General features: G+C 50.8%; 1 protein-coding gene across 1 annotated transcript in view; it reads right to left on the bottom strand.

Annotated features, from left to right (window-relative positions):
* Positions 1 to 2: 2 nt before the first annotated feature.
* The window catches only part of svep1 (sushi, von Willebrand factor type A, EGF and pentraxin domain containing 1), a 107,204-nt gene continuing 90,046 nt past the window's right edge, over positions 3 to 17,160 (bottom strand). Inside the window, exons 38-49 of the mRNA XM_080486365.1 lie at positions 14,406 to 17,122; positions 13,354 to 13,588; positions 12,963 to 13,118; positions 12,058 to 12,121; positions 5,514 to 5,690; positions 5,266 to 5,442; positions 4,342 to 4,524; positions 2,869 to 3,039; positions 1,424 to 1,519; positions 983 to 1,078; positions 435 to 528; positions 3 to 304 (exon numbers count right to left, since the gene is read on the bottom strand). Of these exons, the coding sequence (XP_080342491.1) occupies positions 274 to 304; positions 435 to 528; positions 983 to 1,078; positions 1,424 to 1,519; positions 2,869 to 3,039; positions 4,342 to 4,524; positions 5,266 to 5,442; positions 5,514 to 5,690; positions 12,058 to 12,121; positions 12,963 to 13,118; positions 13,354 to 13,588; positions 14,406 to 17,122 (4,197 nt within the window). The 3' untranslated portion in view covers positions 3 to 273. The remainder of the gene's footprint in view (positions 305 to 434; positions 529 to 982; positions 1,079 to 1,423; positions 1,520 to 2,868; positions 3,040 to 4,341; positions 4,525 to 5,265; positions 5,443 to 5,513; positions 5,691 to 12,057; positions 12,122 to 12,962; positions 13,119 to 13,353; positions 13,589 to 14,405; positions 17,123 to 17,160) is intronic.

Below are 17,160 nucleotides of genomic sequence, written 5' to 3'. Positions count from 1 at the left end.
CGCAGCGTGTCGTCGTATTTTATGCTTTAATAAAAACGTGAGAATAGTTTACACATATACACTGAACCGTCACATCAATAGTTTTTTTTTGTTGTTTTTTTACAAGTATATAGCAGCATATGTTTAATACTGTCGAGTCTTTTTATATGAAAAAATACAGCTTTATTTTACAAACTGGGCTCTGGTTGTTGCGGAGAGATGAGTGAATGGTTTGCTGGAGTTAAATATACACAGTTCCTTCCCTTCATAAGGTGATTCACATGGAGCCGAGCTTCAGAAGTGATAGTACACCGATTTCCTCTTCCTGCAGGCAGAAGACAGAAGAAACTTGAACACAAATATGACATTAAAGTAAAGGGTTAAATAGCAGATTTGTGTCCTTAATGATTTAAAAGGGATGGATTTAGTGAGTGTGTGTGTGTGTGTGTGTTGACCTGGAGCAGTCGTGTCCGCTCCATCCTGAAGTGCAGCTGCATCTGTTGGGCCTGATGCATCGGCCTCCGTTCTGACATGGCGACGAACACACCGCTGTGGACGAACCACCAGTTACACTTCTTGTACGGGTCGTGGTTTGTTGGTTATAAAGACACACGGCAAAAATAACGGCTTTTTGAAAAAAAAAAAATTAATTCAAACTACCAAAATACTTTCAGATTTTAACTGATTATTAGGGAAAACATTAGATTTTATAAAATATTTATGTTTTGGGGAACAAGATTCAGAATAATAAATTAAAACAAAACAGGTTTAAAACCTTAGTTTATTCTATAATCAAAAAATATCAAGAAATTAAAGTATATATTGTAAAGTATAAAAGTAAAGTATTGTAAAGTATATATTGATGGATATTAATAAAGGGCTTAATTAAAATTCCTTCCAGTTTATTTCACATCGGATGCGTGTTATTTCTTTGAACTGTCTGAAGCCCATTCATCCCCGACCCCTGGTCGTCACGGTAACGGCTGGTTCTGCGTGGACTCACCGCTGTGGCAGCGCGTGCCCGTCCACCCGGTGGGACACTCGCACTGGTAGGGGGCGACACAGCGCCCCCCGTTCAGACAGGGCAGGATGCAGATCGCTGAGGGGGAGGGAGAGGTTTCGATGAAAAAAAGTTTAAGAGTCCAACAATTTTTAATTGGTTAATTATTCGTCTCGTCTTTCTCTCGAGTCGGACGCGGCGAAGCTCGTCGGTTTAATCTGAAATATGTGGCGGCTGAACGTTTCCTCGCCGAGAACCGTCGGCGAACTCAGCGGAACACGATCCATTATCAGCCGCCCTCCTTTGTGCTTCCATTGTCCGCCGCAAACCTGCTTACCCAGCCGGCCGAAATTCCGGCGCGTCAGCGGCCGCCGGCGTGAGCGCGAGGGTGGTGTGTGTGTGTCTCGTTCACTAACGGTGTGTCGACGGGCCGCGCTGACTTACGCTCCTCGCAGAGTCGGCCCATCCAGCCCTCGGGGCAGGCGCACGTGTTGGGCTTCTGACACACGCCTCCGTTCTGACACTGCAGCCAGCACACGGCTGAGAGGACACACACACACACACACACACACACACACACACACACACAGAAATATCGTGTTACAACAGGGAAGCTCCTCGTCGCAGGTGAAGTGTTACTGTAGTTTAGTGGGGCGGCGGCGGTGAGCAGCTCATGCACATCGTCTCATGCTGCAGGTTTGTTTTTCCTTCAGACGTGAAGAGAAAGAACGAGAGAGGGAAAACAGCCGTCGTTTCATCGGCAAAACGTCGGAGGGACACTTGAGCTTCACCTGGGGAGCAGAGCTCCTTTAAAACGGGCGGCGAGCTCATTGATGTGGAGCTCTGGTTCGATTCCCGCGTACGAAGGGCGAGAAAACCCTGACAGGTCCTCATGTGAAGCTAATACACTTTACATGCTTTTATTTTGTTATTTGTTTGAATTTGCATCATATTCAGTTATTAATTTTTTTTTTTTTAAACTATAATTATCATAATAAATGGTAAAACGTGATGTCATCTTTAAATGTGATTGTAACCGGTGCACCACCCCACAAGAAAAATAGCAAACCGGCTCCACAAGCAGAGGATAGAAGAACACGTCAGTTACAGATTTGAACAAAAACGTACTTGAGTGAAGAAGAAAACTACTCTCAACTCGTTCAGCGTGGACTGAGTACTAAATCTGTGTAATATTCTGATTAACTGACTCGGCAGTATTTTAAGATTTAATTAAAAAGAAAGTGTTTTGTTTTTTGTATTTTCAAAATGAAACGTAAAATAAAAAAAGAACGAGACCAAACTAGTATTTAAAACTACTCAATATTTGGATTTTCATGGAGAATTAACTGAAATAGAAAATCATGGAAGGAAGTTTCTGTTCATTAAAGTCGCTGAAAAATATCTTCAGGAGGAGATTCTTTTTTGACATTTCACTGTATCTTGCACCAGAAAGTAATTAAAATGGATTTTATGTGGTAATATTTGTTGATCCCTGGATCTGGTGATTCGGGAGTCATTTCTCCAGATCAACAAGATGACAAAGGGTGTCTGATGTGATGAGAGATCCCCCCCCCCCCCCCCCATTGCTCATCGTTTAGTGAGGAAATGTTGGAAACACCCCTACAAAGCTGATTCACACTTTTCACGACTGCCTGACTTAAAAAAAACAGAAAAGTTCTGGTGAGCAGGTCGGAGGTGGAGTCGTGTTAAAGAGGTTAAAGAACCAGGAGGCGGAGCAGCTGCAGGAGGTTACGAGCAGGAGGAGACAGTTAGCTGAAGCAGGAGGAGTCCTCAGAGAGGCGGGGGGGGGGGGGGGGGGGGGGGGGGGGGGGGGTTGGAGGGTGGAGGTAGGGGTGGGGGTTGGTTGGTCCCTTCCGGTGTCTCTCTACCTCTGCACGTGGGAGGCGGCGTCCAGGTGCCGTCCTCCAGACACCTGCTCCTTCCGACGCCCTCCATGGCGTAGCCGCCAAAACACGAGTACACCGCCACGTCCCCGAACTGGAACACCGCCCCCTTCACCACCCCGTTGGCCACGTGGAGGGGGGGGCCGCAGGACACCCCTGCACAACAGCCCAGATGGAACGACCCGCCGGTTACTCACTCTACGCTACTCTGGTTCAGCCCGACGGGCCTCAAACTTTCTCCCTCCAGAACAGAACTTTTTTAATCGTCAGGACGAAGGAGCACGTTGGAGAACCGTCGCCGAAACGTTTGAAGGGGACGGAGGTTTTCTCGCGTTACGTTTTAGTTCTTAGCAACGTCGATGTAGTTTTCATGTCGGGCCACAAGTTGGCGCTGTTGCTTGTTTTTGTAATGAAACTCCACACGCTTGTGCAGCAGAGAACGAAAACAATAAACATTAAAAATGGGAGTAAACAGACATTCGTCTCATCTTATTTTCTCAACATGTCGTCTTGTCTCATCTCATGTATTTTCTCATCTCATTTTATTTGATCCAATTCTGTTATTTCATCATACATCATCTCGTTTTCTCAGTTTATCTCATCTTATGTTATCTCATGTTGCTCCATCTTGTAGTATCGCATCTCTCATCTCATATCGTCTCATATCACCTCGTCTTATGTCATGTGGCGGCATTTTGACGCATCAGTTTTTTTTGCATCGTCTCATGTCACACTCTGTTATCTCCGTTTCTGACTTCTCATCTTAAATCATTTATTTTGCTAAATAAAAAATAGTTTTCTTTCTCTCTCCGTCTATCCTCTATATCTGTATAAATAAAACAATTAAATGGTGCTGTGCAACAAAAAATAAAAAATAAATCAGATTATTAAATAAAAGTGTGATTTTGTTTTTGTGGGGTGATTCTCATGCAAAAAAAAAAAAAAAAAAAAATCAAAAGTGTCAGATTTAAGTTTAACTCCCCCCGTGGACTAAAGACACTCGGACAAACATGCGTGCAAGAGAATAAACACCATGCAAATACAAACAAGGGGCCATGGCAACGTGAGCCTCATTGTGCGGCCGCTGCGTTCAAGAATTATCAAAGGATTATTCCGACAAAGGTTGCCATAGGAGCCGCAGAGGTGCCCGTAATTAGTCCAGCACAGAGGGCGCCGGCGCAGCGTTTGATGCAGCCCGGTTTGTTTGGATGAAAGCTCGACGGGCAACAAGAGGGAAGCGGCACTTCAGCTAAGAGGCGGATTGACGCCGACCGGCCATGCAACGTGGAGAGGAGCTGTGTGACAGGACGTGAGGGAGCAGGCAGAGGTGCACAGAGAGAATTCTGTATATTTCATCTGATCGTTGAATCACAAACGAATTCCCACTGAATATTAACGGTGCTTGAGTGGAAAGAAAATTTCAGTAAGAAAAAAAAGCAGAATATAAAGAGTACGTACTCTCGCAGATGGAGCCGATGGGGCTCCAGGTCTGGTCGGGCCTGCAGGTGATGCTGCCGCTGCCCCTCGCCTGCTGCCCCTTGGGGCAGGAGACACGGACCGACTGCCCCACGTGAAAGTCGGGCCGGGATCGGTTCCTGCCGCCGTCCTCCTTCCAGCCCGGGGGAGTCGGACAGGACTTGGCTGAGGGAAACACAAACCAGGGGGTCATTGGACAAACTGACATCAATAAACATGAAGGATTTCAAACAGAATAACATGAAGACTTTCTGAGACTGTTTGGAGGAAGTTTATCTACGTTCTCGTATAAATCTTGAGCTTTCAGTCGAAAAACTACATTTTTCTATTAAACAGGACATCTTGGCTTTCATCCATTGTTTTAAAATTCTGAAGCTTCATTCTGGGTCTTTGATCTTTTGGGGAAGTGAAGTGAGGTTGTGTTTGGAGGTTCGAATCCCACACTGTCCCCAACAGGATCAATAAAGTCTGTTTTCTAAATCCAAACTGTAAAATAAGGTTTTCCAGCTAGAAGAGTTTTAATTTGAGTTTTATGCCGACAGTCGGTTCTGTCGGTTTGATTTCCAGTGAATTGACGAACCGTGAGTGTCCATTGCTGGGAAGCAGGTGAGCCAAGTTCTTCTCACATGGTGACGAATGAGGAAATACACAAAAACACAACCGTTTACACAATATTTCAAGAGAAAAGCGTCTTTTTTTTTTTTTTTTTTTTGCGCTTTCGTGTCACACGGCGCCGCCTTGAAAATGACGTCCGTTCAAACAGAAACGACACGGAGACAGAACCCGTTTTCAGAAAGTTGCATTACACCGTTGTCATGGAAACGGACCCCCTAAAACGCTGTGGAAGTTTTGCGTTTTCCACATGACAAAAAAAAAAGTCGCCCGGGCGAGGAGGAGTTTTCTCACGTTTGCAGGTGGGGAAGGCGGAGCTCCAGGTGTTGCCCCCCATGCAGACCACCAGTGGATCTCCCACCAGCGTGTAGCCTTTATCACACTGGAACTCCACGGCGCGCCCCGTGTTCAGGCTGTGCTCCAGCAGCTTGCCGTGCCGCACCTGCCTGGGCCCGTCGCAGCCCCTGGCCTCTGGAGGAGCAGAACGTGGAGACGTCAGGCGGCGTGACGCTTCGTGCACAGGCGGGATCAGGGGGGCGTACCTTCACACGTGGGCGCCGGCAGGCTCCACGAGCCGTTCTCCAGGCAGAGGAGCGTCGGGGGGCCGAGCAGCTGCAGCCCGGCTTCGCACACGTAGCTCACGTTGTGCAGGTGAGACTCTGCTGTCATCCGTGCATGTTTGACCGTCGGCGGTGGACCGCAGGACGTCCCGGACGAGTCTGTGAACGCACATGAAAGAGTCATTGTACCGACCGGGAGAGGCTGGGTTACGTGAAAGAAGCTCTCTGTTACACCCAGATCACGTCTGCTCATCTCAGAGTTTTTCCTCTTTGGTTTACTGAAAACAGTCACATTTAGTGGAAACACAACAAAAGTGTGCAGTGGTCGGAGGAACAGGCTTTGTTTTGCGGGGGACTGTCATGCCCTCCACTTCTCAAACCTAATTTGGTCCATTGGCACCATCTGGTGGCCTCCCTGCCTCATGGGCATGACCTCACCTCCAATAAACTCAACTGCTTCCAGCTGCGGCGGGGAGTGTCCTCCCCACCTGCACCTCTATATAAACACCAGTTGAACATGAACCGACGCCAAACCGTAAAATACTTCAGCCTGGTCCTATGCGTAACTGGATTCCTGTCTGCCTCCTGCCTGCCTGGAACTACGATCCCCTCTAACCTTCCCACTCTGCAGCTGAGTCTCCCCACTCCTGTGCCAGACTCCTCCGCCCGTCCTCTTTGGCTGCGATCATTTGTACTTTGTTTTCTAGTAGTTTTTCCGTCAGGAGTTTCCCGATCGTTTTCTGTTTTCTTCTTAGTTTTAGTTTTTGCCTTAGTAGGGTTTTTTGTTCCCGCCCTTTTAGTTTAAATAAATCCGTAATTCAAATTCTGTGTCTCCTGTTTTGCTGTCTGCACTTGAGCCTCAGTTCCGTCCCATGACAGTACGGTTTGGCCATCATGAGCTCAGCAGACCGCAAAACGGAGGCAGGCGCTGCCTCTGCCATTCATCAGGCTGTAGATAGCCACGAGGCAATCATAGGACAGCATGATGAGCTCCTTAGGGGTCTTGTATCTAGTGTGAATGCACTAATTAGTCAAGTGTCACACTTAACTGGTCAGCTGTCCACGTTAGTACCTCCCCTAGCCGCTTCAGGGCTTCAATCGACCGACGCTAACATCCCAGAGACAGCGAGTAGTAGCTCTCCCTCGGTGCACGTTACAGTTGTCCGTGAACCCACGGTTCCAGTGCCAGAGAGCTATGCTGGGGATTTCGGCTCTTGCGAGGCCTTCCTGACGCAGGTTTCACTCGCCTTCGAGTTACAGCCGACGTCCTACGTGTCTGATAGGGCTAAAATCGCGTACTTGATCAGCCTCCTACGGGGGTCTGCACGGGACTGGGGAGTCGCTGTGTGGAAAAAACAGGAAAGTGTCTGCACCTCCTACTCCCGCTTCACCACAGACATGAGGCGTGTCTTTGATCACCCAGTTCGAGGACGAGATGCTGGGGATCGCCTCACGACCCTGAGCCAGGGGTCCCTCAGTGTCGCCGAATACTCCGTGGAGTTCCAGGCCCTTGCGACTACCAGTGGGTTCAACGATCCGGCCCTCCGGAGGTTATTCTATAGGGGACTGTCCGAGGCTCTGAAGAATGAGCTCGCCACCAAGGAGGAGGGGGGCAGCCTGGAGGCCCTAATCTCTCTCGCCATCCACATTGACAATCGATTGAGAGAGAGACGCAGAGAGCGCTCACTCCAGATGGACCAGGCACGCCCCCACCATCTCGTGCCCACTCCCCAGCCTGCTATGGTCACATCGTCCCCTGAGGCGGCTCCCGAGGCCATGGAGATTGGGAGGATCAGTGGGGCACGGCTTACTCGACAGGAGAGGGAGCAGAGGCGGGCGGCTAATGCCTGTTTCTACTGTGGGGGCTCCGGGCACGTCATTGCTTCCTGTCCCAAGAGACCGGCAAAAGAGAAGGCTCACTCGTGACGGGGAGTCTACGAGTGAGCCGAACTGCGGTAACCTCCCCTCATCTGCTGCAGCTACCAGCGACACTGATCCACCTAACTCACTCACTCTCCGTGCCTGTGCTGGTGGATTCCGGGGCCGAGGAGAACTTTCTGGACGTGGACCTTGCCAGACAGCTCCACATCCCATCTGTTCCACTGGATTCTCCCATGGAGGCCCGCTCGCTTAACGGTCTTCCCCTGGCCACGGTCCGGCGGAGAACAATCCCGGTCACCCTCCTGTTGGCAGGTAACCACCATGAAACATTAACCTTTCACCTAATTGAAAATTCTCGCCCACAGCTGGTGCTGGGGCACCCCTGGTTGTCAAAACACAATCCTTCCATTGATTGGCGCAGCAGCCAGATTCTGTCCTGGAGTACAGCATGCCATGCCAACTGTCTCCGCTCTGCCTCACCCTCTGCTCCGGTAATTCCCAAGCCAGTTCCCCGGCCTCCGGACCCGCTCTGTATCCCTGATGTTTACCGGGACCTAGCTCCGGCCTTCAGCAAGGAGGACGCCTTATCCTTGCCCCCCCACCGACCCTACGACTGTGCCATCGAGCTCCTGCCCGGAGCCACCTTGCCCTCTGGTCGTCTGTACAACCTCACTAAACCCGAGCAGGTCGCTATGGAGGTGTACATTAGGGATGCCCTGGCAGCAGGTATCATTTGGCCCTCCACTGCTCCGGTAGGTGCGGGCTTCTTTTTTGTGAGCAAGAAGGACGGGTCCCTGCGACCCTGTATTGACTTTAGGGGCCTAAATGATATAACTGTGAAGAACAAGTACTCACTTCCTCTTATAGATTCAGCCTTCACCCTCCTCCATGGGGCCAAGGTATTCTCCAAACTAGACCTGAGGAATGCCTACCACTTAGTGAGAATGAGAGAGGGGGATGAGTGGAAAACAGCCTTTAACACCCACCTAGGACACTTCGAATATTTGGTGATGCCTTTCGGCCTCACAAATGCTCCCGCCGTCTTCCAGAATCTGATTAATGATGTGCTCAGAGACATGATCAACCGCTTTGTGTTTGCGTACATGGACGACATCCTAATCTATTCCAGGAACCAGGAGGAACACGTCCGCCATGTCCGTCTGGTTCTAGAGCGCCTCTTGAAGAACCGCCTGTTTGTTAAAGCGGAGAAGTGTGAGTTTCACGTCACCACTGTGCCATTCTTGGGCTTCGTGATCTCCCCAGGACGAATCAGGATGGATCCGGCCAAGCTCTCGGCTGTCGCGGAGTGGCCCCAGCCAGAGACCCGGAAACAGTTGCAGCGGTTTTTGGGCTTCGCCAACTTTTACCGCCGCTTCATCCGTGATTATAGTAAGGTGGCAGCCCCACTCACAGCCCTGACCTCCACCTCGATCCCATTCCAGTGGACCCCCAAGGCCGAGCAAGCATTCCAGTCCCTCAAGGTACGATTCACCTCTGCTCCAATCCTTGTTCAGCCAGATCCCCACCTTCAGTTCATGGTCGAGGTGGATGCGTCTGATTCCGGAGCCGGGGCTGTGCTCTCCCAGAGGACCCCAACAGACCAAAAGCTGCACCCATGTGCCTTCTTCTCTCGCCGCCTGACCCCAGCAGAGCAGAATTACGACGTGGGGAACCGTGAGCTGCTGGCGGTCAAGCTTGCCCTAGAGGAGTGGCGTCACTGGTTGGAGGGGGCGGAGCACCCATTCATAGTCTGGACCGATCACAAAAACCTGGAGTACATCCGCTCAGCCAAAAGACTGAACTCTCGGCAGGCCCGCTGGACACTGTTTTTTGGTCGCTTCCAGTTCACCCTCACATATCGCCCGGGGTCCCGTAACATCAAGCCGGACGCCCTATCTCGCCAGTTCTCAAGCGATGAGCCCTCCGGTGACCCCGAACCTATCCTCCCCCCCGCTCGCCTCGTCGCCTCTCTAACCTGGCAAGTGGAGGATCAGGTCCGCCAGGCGCAAATCCAACAGCCAACCCCAGGTAACTGCCCACCTAATGCTCTCTATGTTCCCGAGTCTGTGCGTACCCAGGTGCTCCAGTGGGCCCATGCCTCCCGCTTTGCCTGCCACCCAGGAGGCTTCCGGACCGTGTCCATCCTTCGGCAGAGGTTTTGGTGGCCCTCTCTCGAACGGGACACTCGAGACTTTGTCGCTGCTTGCCCCACCTGTTTCCAGGGCAAGACGCCTTCCCAGCCCAGCACGGGCCTCCTCCAGCCACTCCCTGTGCCCTCTCGGCCGTGGTCCCACATCGCAGTGGATTTCGTCACGGGACTACCCCGCTCTGGAGGTAACACAGCCATCCTCACCATTGTTGATCGTTTCTCCAAGGCAGCACACTTCGTCGCCCTTCCCAAACTCCCCTCAGCCAAGGAGACGGCATCCCTCCTGATAAACCACGTTTTCCGGCTGCATGGGATACCGACAGACATTGTCTCTGACAGGGGGCCACAGTTTACCTCCGGAGTTTGGAAGGCCTTCTGCACGGCACTAGGGGCCACCCTCAGTCTCACCTCTGGCTTTCACCCCCAGTCTAACGGACAAGCGGAGAGGGCCAATCAGTCCCTGGAGACGTTCCTCCGGTGCCTGGTCACCTCCAACCCGACGGCCTGGTCTGAGCATCTGTGCTGGGTGGAGTATGCACACAACTCACAAATAAACTCTTCGATGGGAATGTCTCCTTTTCAGTGCTCCCTCGGCTACCAGCCACCGTTGTTCCCCTCCCAGGAACAAGAAATCGCCATTCCCTCCATGCAAACATTCGTCAGCCGGATCAAGAGGATCTGGGAGAGGGCCAGGTCCACACTCCTACAATCGACCAGGAGGATGGAGCGTCATGCCAACCGCCATCGTCGCCCGGCCCCAACCTACACTGTGGGTCAACAAGTCTGGCTGAGGGCCAAGGACCTCCCTCTAAAGGTGGAATCCAGGAAGTTGGCGCCCCAGTTCATCGGTCCCTTTCCAGTGGAGCGGATCATCAGTCCTACGGCGGTACGTCTCACCCTTCCTCGACCTTTGAAAATCCACCCTACATTCCATGTCTCACAGGTCAAGCCCGTCAGACACCCCCCTGGCTCCCCCAGTTCGCCCTCCCCCCCCTCCCAGGATGGTGGATGACTCACCCGCCTACTCGGTTCGGCGCCTACTGGATGTCCGCCGCAGGGGTCGCGGCCTTCAGTTTCTCGTGGACTGGGAGGGATACGGGCCCGAAGAGAGGAGCTGGGTCCCCCGCAGGCAGATCCTCTGCCCTGACCTGATCAGGGACCTCAAACGGCGGCGTCCTGAACGTTTCAGTCGTGCACCTGGAGGCGCACGTAGGAGGGGGGGTACTGTCATGCCCTCCACTTCTCAAACCTAATTTGGTCCATTGGCACCATCTGGTGGCCTCCCTGCCTCATGGGCATGACCTCACCTCCAATAAACTCAACTGCTTCCAGCTGCGGCGGGGAGTGGCCTCCCCACCTGCACCTCTATATAAACACCAGTTGAACATGAACCGACGCCAAACCGTAAAATACTTCAGCCTGGTCCTATGCGTAACTGGATTCCTGTCTGCCTCCTGCCTGCCTGGAACTACGATCCCCTCTAACCTTCCCACTCTGCAGCTGAGTCTCCCCACTCCTGTGCCAGACTCCTCCGCCCGTCCTCTTTGGCTGCGATCATTTGTACTTTGTTTTCTAGTAGTTTTTCCGTCAGGAGTTTCCCGATCGTTTTCTGTTTTCTTCTTAGTTTTAGTTTTTGCCTTAGTAGGGTTTTTTGTTCCCGCCCTTTTAGTTTAAATAAATCCGTAATTCAAATTCTGTGTCTCCTGTTTTGCTGTCTGCACTTGAGCCTCAGTTCCGTCCCATGACAGGGACAATATTTTCTGACGGACTATTTTGATTGTGGGGGGCGCTATGGCACTTGCAACACACTGAGCAACGTTGCTGATTTGTGAAAACACATAACATTTATCATAATCATGGAGCCGCAGCGTTTTACTAAAGTTTCATTAAATTCTCCCAGATTTAGAAGCGTCTGTCTGTTCCTCTGCAGTTGCGCCAACCCTTCTGAGCCACCGTACATCTGTCATTTCTGGTAATTCCTTCTAAATACAGTGATTTAAATGTCGGAACTATATTTTGTCCCAAAATGTTTCATGATTTTCCAGCTGTTTTTTGTTTTTATATATATATATATAGATTTGTGGTGGTGATTGGCATCCCTATCGCCACAACCTTCTCTAAATACTTAAAAATGTTTGGATGAGCTTAGTAAGCTTGCAGATGGCCCAGTAACTGTGGGTGGGGTGAGCTGGGGTTATTGAGAAATTGATGTAAAAGTTCTGTGATTGTATTGTTTATTGGTTGTATTTGAAAATAAAAAGACGTTGTTCAAAAAATGTTTGGATGAGATAAATATGCATTAAATGTTTTTAACAGTAGAAGTGGGGCCAGGAGGAGTTACTGCTCTGAGGAGGTTTCACTCTGTGTTTGCTCACTTTGTGAAGCTCGTGTCTCCAAAATGTTTCTGCAAAGACTCGAGGAGCTTGAAGAAAAACCCTCGCAAGCAGCACACTGAGGAAGATGTTTGGTTATCACTCAGTATGAACACAAACCTACCAACACACACGGGCGGTGTGCCGCTCCACTTCCTGTCCCCCTGGCAGGTCTGGATCGAGTCTCCCTGCAGCACAGAAGAGCAAAGTCCTGATTCATGATGAAGAATGACACAAACAATAGTGAGAAATAAGACACGAGCAAAGTCCCGGGTGTGGACTTCGAATGCCTGCGGTGCTTCAACTTAGTGCGTCTTCATGATAGGACCTTCACTGCAGTGAGAATTTGAACGGGGCGAGCCAGCGTGTCAGCAGATATCGCTGACTCAGCTCTTCCTGCTGGCGCTGTAACAACACACTCCTATTGATCGCTGAGGAGAAACCATGTGACTTTCTGTAATGTGATTGTGGGCAATTACTTCATAGTGTGGGGGTGGGGGGGGTGGGGGGTGGAGATGAGCAGACGGGACAACATTACAGTTTGTAAAGTGAATCCTCTGAGGGTGAAAACAGAGGAGTGATTCAGCTGTTTTCTGTGCGTCTTAAGGTCATTTAACAAGAATTTATTGGTTTTCAAGTATGAGACTGTCCAGTGAAGATAAATGGCTTCTGTTAGGGGGGGGGGGTCCCCAGCATAGTTCAAGTCAAGACTATTAATGCTTTAAATTAAACACTCATAATTGAGATATTAAAGTGAGTTTTCAGTGCAGAATATTAATTCAGTGATTAAGCTGTGGGACGGGGCTCCTCCGGGGGGCGCTAGAGAGCCTTACAGGGTCAAAACAGCAGGAAAAAAAAAAGCGAATCTCTATAATTAAAGGGTAAAAATGTAAAATATGTCAAAAAATCATGCATGTATTGATTCAATATTTGATTCTATTTCCTATCAGATAGAATTCTATCAGAATGAGTTCTTGTGGTGGGAGTCGGGTGGAGAGACAATGTGGTTTAGTCTCTGATGAGCGGTACCTTCATGTCAAAGCCGGGCAGGCAGGAGTACAGGACAAAGTCCCCGTAGTTGTAGCTGTCTCCCTCGATGACTCCATGGAGAAGAGGGGGGGGGTCCTCACAGACCACAGCCTCACAGGAGGCGGACGAGATGCTGGGCGTCCAGAATCCACCCGCCTAATGGCACAGCAGAGGAAGCTCCATTATTCATGATTTCTACCAGACTGTTAGTGCTCCCCTATAAATCTATAATCTCTATAAACTTTGTTTTTAAAAGCCAGAGAAGCCAAATTGCTCAAGCTTTAAAATCACAATGGGCTCTCTGTTTGTCGAGGGCGGCTGGTGGTTAATCATCAGTGAACTCTGCAGCCACATTCAGATCAAGAAGCTGGGAGACGAATCGTTCTCCTACCTGACACTCCGCCAGTGCTGACCCCTGCAGGTAGAAGCCGGGGGGGCAGGACAGGGTGACGGAGCCCCCCACGGGAGTTAGCTCCTTCCCCGTGATCAGCAGGTGGGGGGTGGAAACGTTTGCGGGCAGCGGGCAGGGCGCGGGGCGGCAGCGGGCGCTGTGTTTGGACCAGGTGCCGTCGCTCTGGCAGGACAAAGCGGTGGTCTGAGTGGCGGGATGGTAACCATGGTCACACCTGGAGAGAGAGAGAGAGAGAGAGACTTCTACAGTCAGTACTATCTCAGGCTTAAATATACTTATTTTTTCTTTTTTAAATCATATTGCTAATATCAAATTCATAATATTCAAATTTGATTATTCAAAAATCTTTTTCCGATCAAATATCAGGGTTTAAATGACTTGCTTATCTTTGTTTCATTGTGTTTGATAACAATTACAAACCGTAATGTATTTTTGGTCATTTCTTTTAGACAAATGTAAAGTTGCACAAACAGTTAATAATGTTTTAAAAAGAACAGCTCTAAGTCAAATAAAGCTGAAAAAAAATAAAAAAATAAAAAAAATCAACATGAAATGGTTGAAAAGGAAAAACAGTCAAAAAGCTAAAAGAGCTAAAACAGATGAAATTACTAAAATTACAAAAATACTCAAAATCACTTTGGGGCATAAAGTTGAATAGCTACTAAAAACAACAGAAATATCTTAATTGACCCTGAGATATGGTGAGAAGACCAAACAAGCAAAAAAGCTAAAAGACTCACGACTGAAAGATACTAAAAATGGCTAAAACGTGGTAAAATGTCTTGTTTTGAGAGAAAGCTTTTGCAAGTAGAGCAAAACGTTATATATACAACATGAACTGTGTTCTGCGTCATTTTAAAGGTTAAACATGGTTTGTGGCTCCAGATGGACGTTATTCAATAGAAAAAAAACAAAAAAACATATCTTTTAAACATGAAAATTGCAGACGCCCGGGATGAGCAAATGATTCATGAAATCCCAAGGAAGACCTGCAGAGTTCATACAGATACATTAATAATCTCAACGTTTACCTGTAGGTGATCTGGTTGGGGAAGGTGAAGACTTCTCCGACCACCTGAGCGTGAGGAACCGCTGGTGGTTTTCCACAACTGACAGGCTCACAGCTGATCCTGGGTTCCCCCCACCGGCCGTCTCTCCCGCAGGAGAGGTGCGGGTAGCCCTTTAGCTGGTAGCCCGGCCGACACCTGTATATGGCCGTGTCTGGGAAGGTGGCGCTGCCGCCCTGCAAGACGGCGTTGGGAACCGTCGGCGGGGCAACAGTGCACCTTCCCCGGCCACACACAGGCACCCCGGGACTCCACACGCCTCCCGTCTCGCACACCGCCTGGGAGGGGCCCAGGAGCCTGTACCCGTCGTCACACTGGAATCGGGCTCGGTCCCCGCAGGCCCGATCTCGGCCGAGGACCCTCCCGAATTTGACCACGGGGAGGACGCAGAGGCAGGGCTGGCAGTGAGGCACGCTGCCAATCCACAGGCCCTGGGCGGAGCAGCGCAGGATGGGATCTCCGACAACCTCGTAGCCGTCGAAGCAGACGTACTCCACAACGTCATCGAAGTTGAAGCTGGAACCGTTCAGGAAGCCGTGACTGATGTCCTGAGGGGGGTCGCAGCTGATGATGTCACAGCGGGGTGACAGTTTGTCCCAACGGCCATTAGACTGACAAACAAGAGTCGGGTCTCCGTTTAGCACGTATCCTTCCTCACATTCGTACTTTACTTTGCTGTTGTAGCCAAACTCTGACCCCAGCACATGTCCGTTGGGTATTTGGGACGGTTTCCCACAGCGGGCAGGCACACATGCAGGAGACTGGTGGCTCCAGGTCCCGTCAGCCTGACAGACACTTACGGATTTCCCTTTCAGAAGGAAACCGGGCTGACAGCTCAGTTCCAGCTCACTGCTGTAGGTGTACCCGTTGATTTTAAAGGAAACATCACTGGGGACTTTAGGGGAGCCACAGGACACCGGCTCGCACTGCGGTTTCTCTCCATTCCACTTTCCATCAGTTTGGCAGGTGATGCTTTCGCTGCCCCTCAGGACGAACCCAGGCCTGCACTCAAAGTGCAACACCTCGGGGTAAACGAAATCACCGCCGTGAGCCGTGCCATTAGCGAGCGCCCCCGGATCGCCACAGGAGACAGGTCGACAGATGGGGGGATTGTTGGTCCACAGGCGTCCAGACACACAGTGACTCACAGGCTCCCCGTGCAGCTCATACCCGTCCTCACAGGTGTATCTGACTGTGCTCCCGAGGGATTCGTCGGTCACATTCACTGAGCCGTGCTCCGGATTGGGCGGCGTCACGCACTCCGCGGGGACACACGTCGGCGCGGTCCCGTTCCACCCCCCGTCCTCCTGGCACACCAACCTGGTGTGGTGTGTGATGTCATAGCCTTTGTGGCATCGATACTCAATAAATGTCCCGTGAAGGAAGTTCAAGTCCGCTGACGGCATTCCAGTGTCTTTAGACGCCAGATCGCCTTCAAAGTCGGTCACCCTGTCATATTCCCCAAAGTCAATGTGAGGCGGCAGGCCGCAGTCCGAGGGCACGCACACTGGGGCTGAGCTGGACCAGCCCGACTCCTCACACGCTAGATGGTCGTGGCCTACCAGCTGAAAACCAGGGAAACAGCTGTAGAAAATAGTGACCCCGAAGCTGTGGTCCTGGCCCTCAACAAAACCGTTTTCGATGGGTCGAGGAGGCGAGCAGGTTATCTGCACACAGCGAGGCGTCTCCGTGTCCCACTTCCCATTAGCAAGACACTTCAGAGACTCTGGACCTTGGAGGCGGTAACCACGGCGACAGGAGTAGATGGCACTGTGTCCGAACTGCAGTTTTGTATAAACCACCCTACCGCTGGCTATCTGTTTAGGGGCGGAACATTCGATAGGGCGGCAAGAGGGCACTCCACCAATCCAGAGTCCCTTCTCTCCACAGAGGACAGTAGAATTGCCGACCAGATTATATCCAGTCCTACAACTATAAAGTGCTTTGCTCAGGTACATCAGCCCTTGGACATCGACTATACCGTTAGAAATCTCTACCGGTTGAGGACACTCAACGGGAATGCATTCAGGGTAAGGGCTACTCCACTGACCACTGGCCAGACAGGACACCGAGCCTTCTTTTTTTAAAGTAAAGCCGTCCATGCATCGGTACGTCACCATGGAGTCGAAGGGGAATGGGGGAGAGGACGAGGAGGGGCCACCAAATGAGACCTCCGGCAGCGGGCCGCAGAACACCTGCTTACACATGGGGAAGGTGTCGTTCCACTCCTGAGACGCAGTGCAGCGGAGGATCTGCGCCCCCTGGAGGACGTAGCCCTCCTCACAGGATAATTCCACGGTTCCAGACTCGGAGTCCAGGCTCTTGAGGACCAGGTGGTTCTCCTCCAGCGGCGGCTCGGGACACTGAACCGGTGAGCACCGTGGGCGTCTGAACTTGTCCCACCTTCCATACTTCAGGCAAGTCCAAATGGGGTCGCTGGCCAGTTCGTAGCCCTCGTCGCAGACATACTCCACTTTCCGGCCCACCTGGAACTCAGAGCCTTTGTAGTGACCGTGCACAATGTCAGGAGGAGGGTCGCAGGTCAGAAGGACACAGGTTGGAGGGTGATTGTTGGACCATTGGCGGTTGGCTTGGCAAAACCGATGTGGCTGACCCACCAGTCTGTATCCGGCATCACAGGCGTACATCACCCTGGTGTTGAAGGTGGTTAGAACTTTGCCCTGTAGGAAAGCACACAGTGTTTATTTTTGAGTTTATA

This window comes from Lipophrys pholis (genome assembly GCF_963383615.2).
Source record: "Lipophrys pholis genome assembly, chromosome: 18".
NCBI lineage: Eukaryota > Metazoa > Chordata > Actinopteri > Blenniiformes > Blenniidae > Lipophrys > Lipophrys pholis.
Note: the sequence above shows the minus strand (reverse complement) of the source record. Positions and strands in the feature narration are given on the sequence as shown.